Source organism: Salmo trutta, chromosome 7 (assembly GCF_901001165.1).
Source record: "Salmo trutta chromosome 7, fSalTru1.1, whole genome shotgun sequence".
Taxonomy (NCBI): Eukaryota; Metazoa; Chordata; class Actinopteri; order Salmoniformes; family Salmonidae; genus Salmo; species Salmo trutta.
In genome coordinates, this window is record NC_042963.1 from 41,104,873 (window position 1) to 41,125,042 (window position 20,170).

The window sequence follows — 20,170 nt, forward strand, 5'->3', positions numbered from 1 at the left end:
CATCACAAACCATTTTTTTTTTAAATTCATGATGAAAGTGGACATTTTAGGCCCTTTTTAGATCTATACATGCCTGCAGTAAGACCCTGATCTGTGAACCATACATGATACAGACAACATATTGGTGTCATTAGAGGGTGCTCTCAAATATTGAGTATGTCTAGAATCTGAAATACTATTTTTCAAATGAATTTATTCAACATAAAAACTATGAATATTACTATCTCAAAAGTACCCTATTTGATTTGTTTGTAACAATATACTCTTCAAACATGTCAAATTTCCAGATTGGGCTCTCCAGTACTTTTAATTATATGACCCAAATTATACATATTAATTGACATTATAGGTTTTTAAACAATTACAGCCTTCCTTTAGGACTGCACATTCAGCAAATCACCAGAAGAGGGAGCTCACTTTGAATCCATTTTCCCATTCACTGTGTTGGTGGTGCTCGTAAAATGTACCTTACCTTCAGAATTAGCAGAGAGCCCACCCTGGAAATGTGCTGTACTTGAAGAGTATATTGTACCAAACAATGTCTTAAGCAAAGTCAAAAAGGCAACTTTTCAGATATTAATATTTGTAATACTGAAAAAATTTAATCACATTTTTTATTTCAGAATGAAGACATACTTCATATTTTAGAACAGCATACTATAAGGAATATAATGACACCAATATGTTGTTTGTATTATTAGAATGGCGCCGGAGGAGATGGCTGCCGTTTTACAATCTGCTAACCAATTTTGCTATTGTGTGTGTTTTTTCACGTTATTTGTTACTTATTTTGTACTTAATGCTTCAGCCACCGTCTCTTATGCCCGAAAAGAGCTTCTAGATATCAGGACAGCAATTACTCACCTCGTACTGGACAAATATTTTCTTTACTTCAGACATCTGACAAAGCCCAAATCCTTGTGATTCGCATGAGAAAGAGACGGAGATATCGGGAACGTAGGTTGGGGTACCTTGTAAAGATCCGACGGCGAGTGGGTAATCTGCCTCCACCATCAGTCCTATTAGCCTACGTACAATTATTGGATAACAAAATAGACGAGCTATGATCACAAATATCCTACCAACGGGACATTAAAAACGGTAATATCTTAAGTTCTACCGACTCGTGGCTGAACGACGACATGAATAACATACAGCTGGCGGGGTTAACGCTGCATTGGCAAGAAAGAACAGCCGCCTCCGGTAAGACAAGGGGTGGCGGTCTGTGTATATTTGTGAACAACAGCTGGTGCACGAAATCTAATAGTGAGGAAGTCTCAAGGTTTTGCTCTCCTGAGGTAGAGTATCTCATGATAAGCTGTAGACCACACTATTTACCAAGTTTTCATCTATATTTTTCGTAGCTGTCTATTTAGCGCCACAAACCAATGCTGGCACTAAGGCCGCATGCAATGAGCTGTATAAGGCCATAAGCAAACAGGAAAACACTCATCCAGAGGCGGCACTCCTAGTAGCCCAGGGACTTTAATGCAGGGAAACTTAAATCCGTTTTACCTCATTTCTACCAGCACATTAAATGAGCAACCCGAGAAAAAAAACTTGAGACAGCCTTTAGTCCACACACAGAGACGTGTACAAAGCTCTCCCTCGCCCTCCATTTGGCAAATCTGACCATATTTCTATCCTCTTGATTCCTGCTTCCAAGCAATCTCGTCAATAAAGAAGTGGTCAGATGACACAGATGCTAAGCTACAGAACTGTTTAGCAGGCATAGACTGAAACATGTTCCGGGACTCTTCCGATAGCATTGAGGAGTACACCACATCACTGACTTCATCAATAAGTGCATCAATGACGTCGTCCCCACACTGACTGTATGTACATACCCCAACCAGAAGCCATGGATTACAGGCAACATCCGCACTGAGCTAAAGGGTAGAGCTGCCTCTTTCAAGGAGTGGGACTCTAACCCGGACGCTTACAAGAAATCCCGCTATGCCCTCAGACGACCCATCAAACAAGCAAAGCATCAATACAGGACTAAGATTGAATCATACTACACCGGCTCCAACGCTCGTTGGATGTGGCAGGGCTTGCAAACTATTACAGACTACAAAGGGAAGCACAGCCGCGAGTTACCCAGTGCCTACCAGACGAGCTAAATTACTTCTATGCTCACTTTGAGGCAAGCAACACTGAAGCATGCATGAGAGCATCAGCTATTCCAGACGACTGTGTAATCATGCACTCTGTATCCGATGTGAGATAGACCTTTAAACAGGTCAACATTCATAAGGCTGCGGGGCCAGACGGATAACCAGGATGTATACTCTGAGCATGCGCTGTCCAACTGGAAAGTGTCCTCACTGACATTTTCAACATGTCCCTGACTGAGTCTGTAATACCAACATGTTTCAAGCAGACCACCATAGTCCCTGTGCCCAAGAACACTAAGGTAACCTGCCTAAATGACAACTGACCCGTAGCACTCACGTCTGTAGCCATGAAGTGCATGGCTCACATCAACACCATTATCACAGAAACCCTAGACCCACTCCAATTTGCATATCGTCCCAACAGATGCACAGATGATGCAATCGCTATTGCACTCCACACTGTCCTTTCCCATCTGGACAAAAGGAACACATACGTGACAAATGCTATTCATTGACTACAGCTCAGCGTTCAACACTATAGTGCCCTCATCACTAAGCTAAGGACCCTGGGACTAAACACCTCCCTCTGCAACTCAATCCTGGACTTCCTGACGACACATCTGTCACGCTGATCCTCAACACGGGGGCCCCTCAGGGATGCGTGCTCAGTCACCTCCTGTACTCCTTATTTACTCATGACTGCATGGCCAGGCATGACTCCAACACCATCATTAAGTTTGCAGACAACACAACAGTGGTAGGCCTGATCACAGACAATGATGAGACAGCCTATAGGGAGGAGGTCAGAGACCTGGCCATGTGGTGTCAGGATAACAACCTCTCCCTCAATGTGATCAACACAAAGGAGATGATTTTGGACTACAGGAAAAGGAGTACTGAGCATGCACCCATTCTCATCGACGGGGCTGTAGTTGAGCAGATTGAGAGATTCAAGTTCCTCGGTGTCCACATCACCAACAAACTATCATGGTCCAAACACACCAAGACAAGTGAAGAGGGCACAACATCGCCTATTCCCCCTCAGGAGACTGAAAAAATGTGGCTGATCCTCAAACGGTTCTACAGCTGCACCAACGAGGGCATCCTGACTGGTTGCATCCATCACTGCCTCCGACCGCAAGGCACTACAGAGGGCAGTCCATACGGCCCAGTACATCACTGGGGCCAAGCTTCCTGCCATCCAGGACCTCTATACCAGGAGGTGTCAGAGGGAAAAAAATTGTCAAAGACTCCAGCCACCCTAATCATAGACAGTTTTCTCTGCTACCGCACGACAAGCGGTCCCAGAGCGCCAAGTCTAGGTCCAAAAGGCTTCTTAACAGCTTCTACCCCCAAGCCATAAGACTCCTGAACAGCTAATCAACTGGCTACCCAGACTATTTGCACCCCCCCCCCCCGCTGCTTTCTGTTTATTATCTATGCATAGTTATTCTTTTACTTATTTTACTTACTTTTTTTTACTTATCTATTTTTTACACTTATTTTTCTTAACTGCATTGTTGGTTAAGGGCTTGTAATTAACCATTTCACCGTAAGGACCTGTTGTATTTGGCGCATATGAGAAGTAAAATTAGATTTGATTTGTATCATGTATGGTTCACAGCTCATAGGGTCTTACTGGAGGCATGTATACTGTAGGTCTAAAAAGGGCCTAAAATGGCCACTTTCATCATGCTTTTCAGAAAAAGTCATACAAATGTAAAAAGCATGTCAAGCATCCTTCCTCCCAATTAAGTTTCCCTGTGAGAATTGCCAGAACAATCTGAGATACAATTTTATTTTCGGGCTACGCTGGCATGGAATCTCCCAATTCTGATGACAAACTTTGTGACTTCTTACAGCTGGGGTAGGTTACCAACCCCCGACCTCAGCCTGAAGCTATTGTTCTGCTGCAGAAGGCCACTTCACACCTATGTGTTAGGGACCGGGTTGCCATGGACCAGAGTCAGCTGACCCCGTCAGCCAATCAGTGGCATATCCTGGGGTTGGAGACCCCAGTCTGGCCCTGAACTCTTTTGTTGTCTCCAGCAGGCCAGATTGAGACAACCTTTATAAAGTCCTGTCCTCCACCTCAACTCACATCTGGACCCGTGCCACATGAACAATCCTTCTTCTGGAGTCCCTGACCAGTGTTAGTGAGTCTTTGACCAAGCAAGTGTTCTAATAACTGGTTAGGGTTCAGTTGATATACAGTACCAATCAAAGTACTCATTAAAGGGTTTTTCTTTATTTTAGATAATTTTCTACGTTGCAGAATAATAGTGAAGACATCAAAACTATGTAATAACATGTATGGAATCATGTAGTAACCAAAAAAGTGTTAAACAAATCAAAATATATTTTATGAGTCCAAATTTACATTTTTGGTTCCAACCACCTTGTCTTTGTGAGACGCAGAATAGGTGAACAGATGATTTCCGCATGTGTGGTTCCCACCAGGAAGCATGGGGGAGGTGGTGTGATTGTGTGGGGGTGCTTTGATGGTGTTACTGTCTGTGATTTATTTAGAATTCAAGGCAGACTTAACCAGCATGGCTACCACAGCATTCTGCAGTGATAGGACAATGACCCAACACACCACCAGGCTGTGTAAGGGCTATTTGACCAAGAAGGAGAGTGATGGAGTGCTGCATCAGATGACCTGGCCTCCACAATCACCCGACCTCAACCCAATTGAGGTGGTTTGGGATGAGTTGGACCGCAGAGTGAAGGAAAAGCAGCAACAAGTGCTCAGCATATGTGGGAACTCCTTCAACTTCGACTGTTGGAAAAGCATTCCAGGTGAAGCTGGTTGAGAGAATGCCAAGAGTGTGCAAAGCTATCATCAAAACAAAGGGTGGCTACTTTGAGGAATCTCAAATATAAAATATATTTTGATTTGTTTAACAGTTTTTGGTTACTGCATGATTCCATATGTGTTATTTCATAGTTTTGATGTCTTCACTATTATTCTACAATGTAGAAAATAGTAAAAAAATAAATAATAATAACTTGAATGAGTAGGTGTGTCCAAACTTTTGACTGGTACTGTCCAAAAATGTATGTAGCAACTACAGATTTCCTCTTAAGTCTATCAAAAGTGTGCGAGTTTGAGCATGTGTCCATTAGGCCTACATATTTATTTTTTATCAGCATGAATTAGATTGAGCAATAAAAGTGATATCCGTATCGCCGTAGACTACACCACTGCTGTCATCCTTACCTCCAAGCGTTTAATCAAGTTGGATAATCTTTGGGTGCCGACAGCAGTCGCACCATTGGAAGACATCGGACTATAGCCTACAAAAGCCTATTCCTGCTCTTTTCCCGCGATCCATTAAACACATTTGGTGTGTCATCATAATGGTCTCTGACTTGTGGTAAGACTCCCTCAGGTGGAACAAACTTAAACTTGTGCCTTTTTTCAATGCTGATTTGAATGTCACTGAGAAAACAGAGAAGTGTCAAAGATGTTTTTCGCAAACATCCTTTATGAATTTAAAAGTAATCATCTAGTTTTTCAAAAATCTGAAATCTGATTACAATATTTTTACTGGTAACGTAACGGATTACAGTTACTGTTTTTTGTAATCCTTTACTCCCCAACCCTGATTGTAACCCTGTCTCCTGCTGGTCATTATCAGTCCTCTTGCCAGGACTCTGGGACGGTTGTACCTATTTCAAAGACCACCACTTGGTGGCGCTCTTTTTCATGATCACTGAGAAGTACTCTTGGGCAACTGTAAGGTTTTTCTGGAGTATCATATAATTTATCATAGTCAAACACGGTTAACATGGGGGACATTAAAGTATCCTTACCTTATCTGAATACACAAAGAACAGGATGAGTAGTATCAGCTCTGCCAGCAGTATTATCAGCAAGACAATGAAGAACTGCAAAAGAAAGGAAGATAGAGAGAGGGGGGAGAATAGAGGGAGATGGAGAGATACAGAGGGAGAGAAAGACAGCAAGAGAGGGAGGGAGAGAGATGGAGAGAAAGTGAGTGCCCGAGGGCCAGTGAACCTGCGTGGAGGAGGTTTAATTGCTCTACAGATTCATCTCCCACGGACGCAGCCCAGTGCCTCCTCACTCCTTCAACTAAATATTTACTCTGTCCCTTCTTCACAGCATGGGAGCGCAGCAACCGGCAGATTCAGAAATTCAATTTGCGTTCTATTAATTTTGTTATGCGTTTATTATTTGTGTCACGGTCTATATGAACAAGGGATCACAGTGAAAATCGCACAGACAGTTGTTTATTGAATCTTTAGGTGGCCAGTTCAGCGTTAGATTGTTTCATTGAATGTTTTGTCTTTTGTTGGCAGGTCCCACAAAGTTTGTTTATCATATTTCCTCCGGGTGTGGAAAGTTTCAGGAACAGCTTGTTTAGACAAAAGGTTAGTGCTCTGATTACGGTGTGTGTGTGTGTGTTTGTGTGTGTGCGCGCACGGACGCATACACACTCACTTTCATGTCAACAATGTCGGCCGAGTGTGTCACACATAACAATCTTGCCTTTTGCGATGGGTTCATTCAACTTGTCTAGCCTAGGCGCAAGCTTCCTGATGGAAAAGGTTCTCTGACCTTTATATATTTCAAATAGTTCCAATCCAAAGAGAGTCTGTACACAGAACAATTTTACAGATAATATGTCAGGCCGGTACCTCAGATCTGATTGGCCCAAAGAGGGCTAACTCCAATCTGATGTTTCCAAACAGACAGAATTTATCTTCCCAGGTTTGGGAAGGTTTGGGCGAATATCAATCAAATTCATTTATAAAGCCATTTTTACATCAGCAGATGTCACAATGTGCTAAACAGAAACCCAGCCTAAAACCCCAAACAGCAAGCAATGCAGATGCATGAAATACCCATTGAAAATATGAAATACCCATTGGCTCAATATGATACGGCTTAAAGATGCACTATGCAGAAATTACTCTGCCAATTACTGGTTGCTAAAATTCTAATAGTTTGCCTGATTTCAGTTTATGTGGCAAAACAAGTATAGTATGTAGACAATCATTGTACCATCTAAATCACAGTTAAATATATTTTCCAAAACCAAAAATACTGTGTTATCAGCTGTTTGAAGCTGGTGCACAAAACCAAAAGTAAAAGATGCAAAAACAAAACTGAAGACCCATGTGGCTCATCTGGTAGAGCATGGCACTTGCAATGTCAGGGATGTGGGTTTGACTCCCACGGGGGTATCATGTCCTGACCAGCAGAGGGAGTAGTTGTTTAGTATTTTTGGTCAGGACGTGGCAGAAGTACTGTGTTGTATGTGTTTTTCTGGTATTTCCGTTTCTATGTTGGTCTGTGTGGCTCCCGATCAGGGACAGCTGGTTATCGTTGTTCCTGATTGGGAGTCATATATTAGGAGTGTGTTTGTCACCTGGTTTTTGTGGGTTGTTTTATTTTACACTGCTAAAGTGTCTGTATAGCCTGTAAAACTGTTACTAGTCGTTCTTGTTTATTGTTTTCCCGTGTTCACTTTATGCAAATATAATTAAAGATGAGCATACATATCCCGGCTGCGATTTGGTTGATTCAACACGGCTACATTTGTGACAGGGGGACCAGTATGAATTAAACTGCATGCACTCACTACTGTAAGTCGATCTGGATAAGACCATCTACAAAATAACTAAAATGTAAGACCGGGAAGCAAGGAAATAGAACTTAGACTTGCTTTCAATGAGAATGACAGATCTTTAATTTACAGGAAGTTTACATTTTAGTAGACGCTCTTATCCAGAGCGACTTACAGTAGTGAATGCATACATTTCATAATTTTTCCCTCCATACTAGTCCCTCGTGGGAATTGAACCCACAACCCTGGCGTTGCAAACACCATGCTCTACCAACTGAGCCACAAGGGACCACATATACTTAGGTTGTAGTCATTAAAACTCGTTTTTCAACCACTCCACAAATTTCTTGTTAACAAACTATAGTTTTGGCAAGTCGGTTAGGACATCTACTTTGTGCATGACACAAGTCATTTTTCCAACAATTGTTTACAGACAGATTATTTCACTTATTCACTGTATCACAATTCCAGTGGGTCAGAAGTTTACATTCACTAAGTTGACTGTGCCTTTAAACTGCTTGGAGAATTCCAGAAAAAGATGTCACGGCTTTCTTATAGGAAAATTGACATCATTTCAGTCAATTGGAGGTGAAGCTGTGGATGTATTTCAAGGCCTACCTTCAAACTCAGTGCCTCTTTGCTTGACATCATGGGAAAATCAAAAGAAATCAGCCAAGACCTCAGAAATTTTTTTTGTAGACCTCCACAAGTCTGGTTCATCCTTGGGAGCAATTTCCAAACGCATGAAGGTACCACGTTCATCTGTACAAACAATAGTACGCCAGTATAAACACCATGGGACCATGCAGCCTTCATACCGCTCAGGAAGGAGACGAGTTTTCTAGAGATGAACGTACTTTGGTGCGAAAAGTGCAAATCAATTCCAGAACAACAGCAAAGGACCTTGTGAAGATGCTGGAGGAAACAGGTACAAAAGTATCTATATCCACAGTAAAACAAGTCCTATATCGACATAAACTGAAAGGCCGCTCAGCAAGGAAGAAGCCACTGCTCCAAAACCGCCATAAAAAAGCCAGACTACGGTTTGCAACTGCACATGGGGACAAAGATTGTACTTTTTGGAGAAATATCCTCTGGTCTGATGAAACTAAAATAGAACTGTTTGGCCATAATGACCATAGTTATGTTTGGAGGAAAAAGGGGGAGGCTTGCAAGCTGAAGAACACCATCCCAACCATGAAGCACGGGGGTGGTAGCATCGTGTTGTGGAGGTGCTTTTCTGCAGGAGGGACTGGTGCACAAAATAGATGGCATCATGAGGCAGGAAAATAATGTGGATATATTGAAGCAACATCTCAAGACATCAGTCAGGAAGTTAAAGCTTGGTCGCAAATGGGTCTTCCAAATGGACAATGACCCCAAGCATACTTACAAAGTTGTGGCAAAATGGCGCAAAGTCAAGGTATTGGAGTGGCCATCACAAAGCCCTGACCTCAATTCTATAGAAAATGTGTGGGCAGAACTGAAAAAGCGTGTGCGAGCAAGGAGGCCTACAAACCTGACTCAGTTACACCAGCTCTGTCAGGAGGAATGGGCAAAAATTCACCCAACTTATTGTGGGAAGCTTGTGGAAGGCTACCCAAAACGTTTTACCCAAGTTAAACAATTTAAAGACAATGCTACCAAATACTAATTGAGTGTATGTAAACCTCTGACCCACTGGGAATGTGATGAATGACATAAAAGCTGAAATAAATCATTCTCTCTACTATTATTCTGACATTTCACGTTCTTAAAATAAAGTGGTGATCCTAACTGACCTAAGGAATTCTTACTAGGATTAAATGTCAGGAATTGTGAAACATTTATACTCAGTTTATTTGGCTAAGGTGTATGTAAACTTCCGACTTCAACTGTACATTTCTATGTGAATTTGGTCGGGGTTGCCCAAAAAGTTACATATTACAGTGATGTGTTATGAAGCCTTTACACCAGAGTTCATTATTTATCACTGTGGTGTTCTAGCAAAGATCCAGGCCCTCCCTCTCTCTTTCAAATTTTTAATCTCTATTTTTGTCTTTCTCTCTTTCCTTCTCTCTATTTCTGTCTTTCTCTCTTTCCATCTCTCTATTTCTGTCTTTCTCTCTTTCCATCTCTCTATTTCTGTCTCTCTCTCTTTCCATCTCTCTATTTCTGTCTCTCTATTTCTGTCTTTCTCTCTTTCTGTCTCTATTTCTGTCTCTCTCTCTTTCCATCTCTCTATTTCTGTCTCTCTATTTCTGTCTTTCTCTCTTTCTGTCTCTATTTCTGTCTCTCTCTCTTTCCGTCTCTCTATTTCTGTCTCTTTCTCTCTCGCTTCATGCTATACAAAATTGTTAAAGCACATAGTGCAGTGATGTGCTGATGCGGAATATTCAATATGCTTTTAACTGATGTTTGAGATAGCTGCTCCAAGGGATTGGAGGTGTTTGAAAATCCAACTCCTCTCATTTTCAAGTTGATATAAAAAGTTTGGCATTCAGTTATGTAAACCTACACGTGCGTTATCTTTTCAAACTTTGCTATTTAAATAACACTTGAAATAAAACTCTTAAGTTAACAGTTCTCCGGGAACAACATGAGTCTAGACAAACAAGAGTATTCTTTGTATTAAATAATTCAGCGCTCTCTGTTTTTTTTACCAATACAATGAATGTCTAATCTACATAACTCAAGCATGTGACAGCATGTGAAACAAAGGACCTCACACTGACAATTCTTTCAATCAGGCTGTGACCATGGCCATGGAGGAATGGGAGACTCCCGCCGTGCCTGGCACTCGGGTCTAATTTTATCTGTGAGCCCCAAAGGTTTTTACTGAGGATTCATCTCCCCCGTTGAGCTTGTTAGCCTGACTGCTCTACTGAAGGCTGGTGTGTGTGTGTGTGTGTGTGTGTGTGGGACTGGGATACAGAGAGAAATAGATAGAAAGAGAGAGTTGTATATATGTGTGTTTGTATGTCTGCGTGCGTGGGTGGGCAGGCCAGATATTAACTCACACTCAGAAGCAGGCACTTGTTCTCCTTGATGGCTCCCAGGCAGCCCAGGAAGCCGGTCACCATGACGATGGTGCCGATGGCGATGACCAGGTTGGCAGCGGAGAGTGACGGGAAGGAGGGTGAGAAGGTGGCAAAGCTGCCCTGGGACACAGACAGCCAGATGCCCACACCCAGCAGCCCACAGCCACACAACTGCAAAGCAAGAGATACCAGGTAAGAGAGGTTTAAAATAGAAACATCACAAAGACATGTCTGTTCTGAATTAATTGGGGTTGGCAGAAACGGTACACAATGGTACACAGTATGTTGTCGAACCGTTCGGTACGCCCTCTACAGTCCAATATGCACACGTGAACCGCGGAATTACGATATGCCTGTCATTTTCCTATAATTTCCAAAACTTGCTTACTGTCCTGGAGACTACATGCACGTTGTACATTCAGATCCACAGAACCAAACGCGCAGCTTGTGAACAGGCAAGGCAGGCAACTGCTTGGGGCCCCAGGCCGTTAGGAGGCTCCTGATAGCTGACAAACTTTACTCCACAGTAATATCTCAAAACGTAGCAACTGCAGTGACCGCAACCCCCTCGCCCTTAAACAACCTATGGACGATTTGCAATGACATCTCAGCAGGAAACCCCCCTAAAGGGGCCCCATGAAGAAAGGGAAAACTAAAAACAAATATTCTCTCATCTCCAACCTGACAATGGTGAGCGCTAGTGAGACAGAGAGAAGCAAATTTGAAGAGGCACCGCCGTCTTTCAAATCCGCTGTGCGGGAACATTTTGGATTCAACGGTCAATACGATGACGAGGGTAAGAAGACCGTAAACAAACAAAGTACAGTCTGCAAGCATTGCTTTGCCACCGTCAGCTACTCAAGTGGAAACACTTCTAACATGATGTGTCATTTACGTGGCCATCACCTGGCCGTATCCCTTGCAGGTGGAGCTGGAGCAAGGAGAGTCCACTCGTTAGCCAAAACACAACAATCCCTCGCTGTTGCCTTCCAACAACAATTTGCGAAAAATTCAGAAAAACAAAGAAATTGCGAAAGCAGTATTCATAGCCAAAGATTTGCAGCCCTATTCGGTGGTTACTGACTCAGGATTTCATCACCTGATGAAAACAATGTAACCGCGTTACAATGTCACCTCCCGCACACATTTCAGCGGCAAAGTACTTCCCAAACTCTATGAAACATCACGGACAGAAATTGAAAACATATTGACACAGACACCCTATCTAGCTCTCTCCACTGATAGTTGGACCTCCAGAGCAACTCAAAGCTACCTCTCTGTGACGGTTCACTATGTACTGGAAGCTACCTCTCTGTGACGGTTCACTATGTACTGGAAGCTACCTCTCTGTGACGGTTCACTATGTACTGGAAGCTACCTCACTGTGACGGTTCACTATGTACTGGAAGCTACCTCTCTGTGACAGTTCACTATGTACTGGAAGCTACCTCACTGTGACGGTTCACTATGTACTGGAAGCTACCTCTCTGTGACGGTTCACTATGTACTGGAAGCTACCTCACTGTGACAGTTCACTATATACTGGAAGCTACTTCTCTGTGACGGTTCACTATGTACTGGAAGCTACCTCACTGTGACGGTTCACTATGTACTGGAAGCTACCTCCCTGTGATGGTTCACTATATACTGGAAGCTACCTCTCTGTGACGGTTCACTATGTACTGGAAGCTACCTCACTGTGATGGTTCACTATATACTGGAAGCTACCTCTCTGTGATGGTTCACTATGTACTGGAAGCTACCTCACTGTGGTGGTTCACTATGTACTGGAAGCTACCTCACTGTGATGGTTCACTATGTACTGGTTTGGGAGATGAAGAGCTACGTGTTGCAAACTCGTCCCCTGTATGAGAGTCATACAAGTGCCAACTGTTCTTAAATATAAAGATACCGAAACCGTACCGTTACCGTGGCCCACAAACCTTGACACATACCGAACCGTGGGCCCACTGTACCGATGCATCCCTAATATTCACAAATAATGAAAAAATATATATTCATTATGTATTTTCATAGTCTTCACAAAGTACAAATCCAAGCTAAGTGAGCATATAGATATCCTCAGAAAGGCTGTAGCAGTAGGCTGACCACCCTCTACGCACCAGGGGAGGAGAGAACAACTAATCAAGAGCATTTACACCCATTACAGCATATTAACTGATTCTGTTAAGCCAATAAGAGCTCTACCAGTGATTAGGAGCAGAAATGCGTTCCGCCAGTCTGAGCAGCTTACTGGCATAGAACAAACACAGAATTACACACCGGCACCCACATGACACCAACCCACCCCCCCACCACACACACCACACACACACCACACTGCAGTCTAGGTTCATAACACTGTAGGGCAGAGGTATTCAACTATTACCCTACGAGGTCCGGAGACTGCTGGTTTTCTGTTCTACCTGATAATGAATGATAATGGTGTCCCAGGTCAAAATTTGAGTTTGAGGGCTGTAGATGATACAACAGCCCTCTAGGTGGAGCAGTTCCTACCACTGTTGTGTCGTCTGCAAACTTAATGATGGTGTTGGAGTCGTGCCTGGCCATGCAGTCGTGGGTGAACAGGGAGTACAGGAGGGGACTGAGCACGCAACCCTGGGGGTCTCAAGTGGTGAGGATCAGCGTGGCAGATGTGTTGCTACCTACCCTCACCACCTGGGGGTGGCCCGTCAGGAAGTCCAGGATCCAGTTGCAGAGGGAGGTGTTTAGTCCCAGGATCCTTAGCTTAGTGATGAGCTTTGAGGGTAATATGGTGTTGAACGCTGAGCTGTAGTCAATGAATAGCATTCTCACATAAGTGTTCCTTTTGTCCAGGTTGGAAAGGGCAGTGTGGAGTGCAATAGAGATTGCATCATCTGTGGATCGGTTAGAGAGGTATGCAAATTGGAGTGGGTCTAGGGTTTCTGGGATAATGGTGTTAGCCATTACCAGCCTTTCAAAGCACTTCATGGCTACTGACATGAGTGCTACGGGTCTGAAGTCATTTAGGCAGATTGCCTTTGTGTTCTTGGGCACAGAGACTATGGTGGTCTGCTTGAAACATGTTGGTATTACAGACACAATCAGGGACATTTTCAAAATGTCAGTGAAGACACCTGCCAGTTGGTCAGCACATGCCCGGAGCACACGTCCTGGTTATCCGTCTGGCCCCGCAGCCTTGTGAATGTTGACCTGTTTAAAGGTCTTACTCACATCGGCTACGGAGAGCGTGATCACACAGTCGTCCGGAACAGCTGATGCTCTCATGCATGCCTTTTGCCTCGAAGCAAGCATAGAAGTGATTTAGCTCATCTGGTAGGCTTGTGTCACTGGGCAGCTTGCGGCTGTGCTTCCCTTTGTAGTCTAATAGTTTGTAAGCCCTGCCACATAAGACGAGCGTCAGAGCCGGTGTAGTATGATTCAATCTTAGCCCTATATTGACGCTTTGCCTGTTTGATGATTCGTCGCTGGGCATAGAAGGATTTCTTGTAAGCTTCCGGGTTAGAGTCCCGCACCTTGAAAGCGGCAGCTCTACCCTTTAGCTCAGTGCGAATGTTGCCTGTAATCCATGGCTTCTGGTTGGGGAATGTCACTGTTGGGACAACGTCCTCGATGCACTTATTGATAAAGCCAGTGACTGATGTGGTGTACTCTTCAATGCCATCGGAAGAATCCCGGAACATGTTCCAGTCTGTGATAGCAAAACAGTCCTGTAGTTTAGCATCTGCTTCATCTGACAACTTTTTTATAGACCGAGTCACTGGTGCTTCCTGCTTTAATTTTTGCTTGTAAGCAGGAATCGGGAGGATAGAGTTGTAGTTGGATTTACCAAATGGACGGCGAGGGAGAGCTTTGTACGCGTCTCTGTGTGTGGAGTACAGGTGATCTAGAATTTTTTTCCCTACATAGTGCACTACTTACACAAAAGTGCCATTTGAGACACAGCTTGTGATGTTGGCAAACAGTGATGCGCTGCAGCCCGCCATGCCGGCCTCAGTGAAATATAAGCGGAGAGGTAAGTAGTGACATTTTCCCTCTGCCTAATGGAATGAAATATCCCATGCAATCATGTCGTGAATAAGAAATCACAACGAGTTGAAATATGGTTAGACGCCATGGTAAATCATAGTACTGCAGGCGACTCCTCCCTCCATCCCTGAAATCAGTCACATGCAGATGTTAATGCGAGTATAGCAAAATGCTTGTGCTTCTAGTTCCAACAGTGCAGTAATATCCAACAAGTAATCTAACAATTTCCCAACAATAGATGGTATAAAATACAGTATATACATATGATATGAGGAATGTAAGATATGTAAACATTATTAAAGTGGCATTATTTAAAGTGGCATTGTTTAAAGTGACTAGTGATCCATTTATTGAAGTGGCCAGTGATTGGGTCTATATGTAGGCAGCAGCCTCTCTGAGTTAGTGATTGCTGTTTAGCAGTCTGATGGCCTTGAGATAGAAGCTGTTTTTCAGTCTCTCGGTCCCAGCTTTGATGCACCTGTATTGACCTCGCCTTCTGGATGGTAGCGGTGTTGTGCCTTCTTCACCACACTGTCTGTGTGGGTGGACCATTTCAGTTTGTCTGTGATGTGTACGCCGAGGAACTTAACTTTCCACCTTCTCCACTGCTGTCCCTTCGATGTGGATAGGGGGATGTTCCCTCTGCTGTTTCCTGAAGTCCACGATCATCTCCTTTGTTTTGTAAATGTTGAGTGCGAGGTTGTTTTCCTGACACCACACTCCGAGTGCCCTCACTTCTTCCCTGTAGGCTGTCTCGTCGTTGTTGGTAATCAAGCTCACTACTGTTGTGTTGTCTGCAAACTTCCTTGTTTGCAGAGGACACTCCCTCCTTCCTTGTGTTCACACCAGTGCTTCCGAACACATTAACGCCTGTCAGCGATATATGAGCGGTGTACTGTACACTAACCAACCTGGAAACCTGCAGCCCAACACTGGAACGCAGGCAAACCTGGACACAATAAATAATTAATCACACGTACCCACAAGCTAAATGAGTTGGTTAATTGGACTGACAAATAGTGCCTTTAATTCCTCTAAGCACTGAGCACTTAAAGCCGGCTTACACCCAAAGATGACTAATGGCTCTGTCAGCCTCTCTCAACATCATCGACACCCTCATCTAAGAACCCCACGAAAGTGTGACTTTACTTTATAGTAAGAAAGATACAAGTGTCTGAGTTAAAGTAAGCGTATTCCACACTGCTAGTGTATATGAGTGTGTATGGGAGTGTGGTCTGGGAGCGTTGTGTGATGGTTATGTGAGGGCTGTGTCAAGAGGGGCCGGCCAGAGGGGTAAAACTTCTGTCTGCTGCTGATGGTGGTGTCAAGAGACGTCTCAATCCTAATGAGTCCTACGGGGTCTGGAACCATGGCTATATAAACCTGAGTTCAGGTCGTCAAACCCCCATCAAGCCCCCCCCCCCCCCGGGGCCTTCTGTTGAGTGGAGGATCACTCAAATTAACCTTTTACATTTCCATTGTGAAGGCTGTGTGGCCTGTGTTTGTGTAGGCTAGAGTCGATGGGAGATGATACCGCTTCATATATACATGGGGGCTACAGGGGGTCTGCATAACCTTTTAAGACCTGAAATGGATGGAAAACACTCCTGTAATAAGTACCTCAGTCCCTTAGCAACAAAAGGTTGCTGAGTTGAAAGTACAGAGATTCTACCACAGAGAATGTGTTGCCAGCGGCCCGATCCTGACTGCCTGACTAAAATTAGACCCTCTAGCATAACAAACAAAAAGGAGAGCTCCTGTGAAGGTTAAAGGATGGAGCGAGAGATGAGTCCATGAAGCCTCAAAGCGAAGTACAGCGTTCGATCCCTCCGGAGCGGCAGATTAGATTGGCCACCCGATGGGCGTCCTATTCAAAGGGACACAGGGAGCATTTGTTCCTTCCCTCAAAAAACAGCAGTAAAACAAACAACTAACTGCTGTGTGGCTAACAAAGAGAGAGACCAACCCAGGAGTTGATTGTTTGAATGGCATTAGATCAAGGGAGCCTCAGCTCAGTACGGGGCCTCAAGAATGCTACAGTATAATTGTCGCTCTGGATAAGAGCATCTGCTAAATGACTAAAATGTAAATGTAATCTTATCTTAATAATACATAACCAACCACTGGGAGGAGTGAACCAGGAGTCCCCGATTTTAAACATTGAAAATGTCAACTGGAAATGCTGTGAAAGGTCACGTATGTCTTTATGCTGAGTCGATATGAAGATTTCCCAGCTCATGATGCCACTGCCATAGAAATAGAATAAATAAAACGGGCTTTCCCTTTCATGTCAATGGGTCTGTGATGGGTGGAGAGGCGGCCATATTGAGTGTACCTATAGGAGTAAAGCATGCTTTTTTCCGTTTTAATAATTCTCTCTCTATGGCCACAGTTGCTGTTGAGTGAGAGGGTTCATTGCAAGGACATGTAGTGGAGGTACTTGGTACGTTATGAGGGCAGACAGGCTGGACTTACGAGGAGGGAGTGCAGAGACGTTAGCCAGTCCAGGTGGAGGGAGGATCCTGTGCCTAGTTGATTGTGAGTAATGCCCGAACGCGTCCAAGTGTGTCTGCTGTAAGTGACTGTGAAGCCATCCAGCCCCCATCCAATCTGTCTGATCTCTGTCTGTGTAATCTCTGTCTCACAATACCACTACTACCAGCCCTAATGTCAAACGTGAACAGATGTTATGGAGGGAAGCCCAGAGTAGAGAGCGATTTGGTCGTTTGACCTTCGATGATCGTGACTGACCTCAAGCCTGCCTACTGAGATGCTTATCCGGTTTTAATTGGAGACACTAGGCTTGTTTTCACATCCCATCTGTGTGGATCAAATCAAATTTGTTTTGTCACATGCGCCGAATACAACAGGTGTAGACCTTACCATGAAATGCTTACTTACGAGCCCTTAACCAACAATGCAGAGTTTTAAAAAAGTAAGAAAAATGTGTGTTTTGTGTGTGTGTCCGTGGACGTGTTTAACTATTCTTGTGGAGACCAGAAGTCCCCACAAGAATAGTAAACAAACAAAAATTTGACCAACTTCCCCACAAGGTCAAATGCTATTTCGTTTAGGGTTAAGGTTAACTTTAGTGTTAGGGTTAGAATTAGGTTTAGGAGCTAGGGTTAGGTTTAGGGTTAGGGTTAAGGTTAGGTTTTTGGGTTATAGTTAGGGTAAGAGTACGGGTTAGAGAAAATAGAATTTTGAATGGGACTGAAATGTGTGTCCCCACAAGGTCAGCTGTACAAGACTGTGTGTGTGTGTGTGTGTGTCATTGTAGTATGTGTGAGAGGGTGGTTAGAGTCCAGTGAGTGTAAATAAAGCCTGTGCAAGAGAGTGCAAAACATTATAATAAATAAGAATAAAATAAGGGGGGGGGGGGTCAATGTAAATAGTCCTGGTGGCCATTTTATTAACTGTTCAGCAGTCTTATGGCTTGGGGGTAGAAGCTGTTAAGGAGCCTTTTGGTCCCAGACTTGGTGTTCCGGTACTACTTGCCGTGCGGTAGCAAAGAGAACAGTCTATGACTTGAGTGGCTGGAGTCTTTGACAATTTCTGGGCCTTCCTCTTCCACCTGGTACAGAGGTCCTGGAAGGCAGGAAGTTTGGCCCCAGTGAAGTACTGGGCAGTAGACACTACCCTCTGTAGCGCCTTAAGGTCAGATGCTGAGCAGTTACCTTTTTGAGGATCCGGATGCTGAGCAGTTGCCTCCTGAAGGGGAATATGCATTGTCATGTCCTCTTAACGACTGTGTTGGTGTGTTTGGACCACGATAGGACCTTAGTGATGTGGAGACCAAGGAACTTGAAGCTCTTGACCCTCTCCACTACAGCCCTGTCAATGTAAATCGGGGTGTGCTCGGCCCACTTTTACCTGAAGTACACAATCAGCTCCTTTGTCTTGCTCACGTTGAGTTGTTGTCCAGGCACCACACTGCCAGGTCTCTGACCTCCTCCCTACATGCTGTCTCAATGTCGTTTGTGATCAGGCCTACCACTGTCATGTCGTCTGCAAACTTAATGATGGTTTTGGAGTCGTGCCTGGCCACTCAGTCATGGGTGAACAGGGAGTACAGGAGGGGACTAAGCATGCACCCCTGATGGGCCCCCGTGTTGAGGGTCAGCATGGCCAGCGATGTGTTGTTGCCTACCCTCACCACCTAAGGGTGACCCGTCAGGAAGTCCAGGATCCAGTTGTAGAGGAATATGTTTAGTCTCAGGGTCCTTAGCTTAGTGATGAGCTTGGAGGGCACTATGGTGTTAAACACTGAGCTGTAGTCAATGAGCAGCATTTTCATGTACGTGTTCCTTTTGTCCAGGTGGGAAAGGGCAGTGTGGAGTGCAATAGAGATTGCATCATCTGTGAATCTGTTGTGGCAGTATGCAAATTGGAGTGGATTCAGGGTTTCTGGGATAATGGTGTTGATGTGAGCCATGACCAGCCTTTAAAAGTATTTCATGGCTACGGGGCGGTAGTCATTTAGGCAGAGTACCTTGGCGTTATTGGGTACAGGGACTATGCGTACAGGGACTGCTTGAAACATGTAGCTATTACAGACTAGGTCAGGGAGAGGTTGAAAATGTCAGTGAAGACACAGCTGGTCAGCGCATGCTCGGAGTACGTGTCCTGGTAATCCGTCTGGCCCTGCGGCCTTGTGAATGGTAATCTGTTTAAAGGTCTTACTTACACTGGCTATGGAGAGCGTGACACACCGTCATCCGGAACAGCTGGTTCTCTCATGCAGGCACGCGTCACTGGGCAGCTTGCGGCTTGGTTTACCTTTGTAATCGATGATTGTTTGCATACCCTGCCACATTCGACGAGCGTCAGAGCCGGTGTATTAGGATTCAATCTTAGTCCAGTATTGATGCTTTGCCTGTTGATGGTTGTCGGAGGGCGTAGAGGGATTTCTTATAAGCATTCGGATTAGTGTTCCACTCCTTGAAAGCAGCAGCTCTAGCCTTTAGCTCAGGGTGGATGTAGCTCAGTGCGGATGTTGCCTGTAATCCATGGCTTCTGGTTGAGATATGTATGTATGGTTACTGTGGGTACGACGTCGTCAATGCACTTATTAATGAAGCCGGTGATTGATGTTGTATACTCCTCAATGCCATTGGATGAATCCCGGAACATATTCCAGTCTGTGGTAGCGAAACAGTCCTGTAGTTTAGCATTCGCTTCATCGGACCACTTCCGTATTGAGCGTACTGGCACTTCCAGAATTTTTGCTTGTAAGCAGGAATCAGGAGGATAGAGTTATGGTCAGATTTGCCAAATGGAGGGTGAGGGAGAGCTTTGTACGTGTCTCTGTGTGTCAGTGGAGGCTGCTGAGGGGGGAACGGATCAAATGGAATGGCATCATACACCTGGAAACTATATGTTTGATGTATTTGATACCATTCCA

General features: G+C 44.2%; 1 protein-coding gene across 5 annotated transcripts in view; it reads right to left on the bottom strand.

Annotated features, from left to right (window-relative positions):
- Positions 1-20,170, bottom strand: part of LOC115197410 (tetraspanin-9) — a 319,821-nt gene that overhangs the window by 47,101 nt on the left and 252,550 nt on the right. For all 5 annotated transcript variants that reach the window (XM_029758905.1, XM_029758907.1, XM_029758906.1 and 2 more), the window contains 2 exons: positions 10,714-10,905; positions 5,937-6,011 (listed from right to left, as the gene is read on the bottom strand). In XM_029758905.1, coding sequence (XP_029614765.1) covers positions 5,937-6,011; positions 10,714-10,905 — 267 coding nt within the window. The remainder of the gene's footprint in view (positions 1-5,936; positions 6,012-10,713; positions 10,906-20,170) is intronic.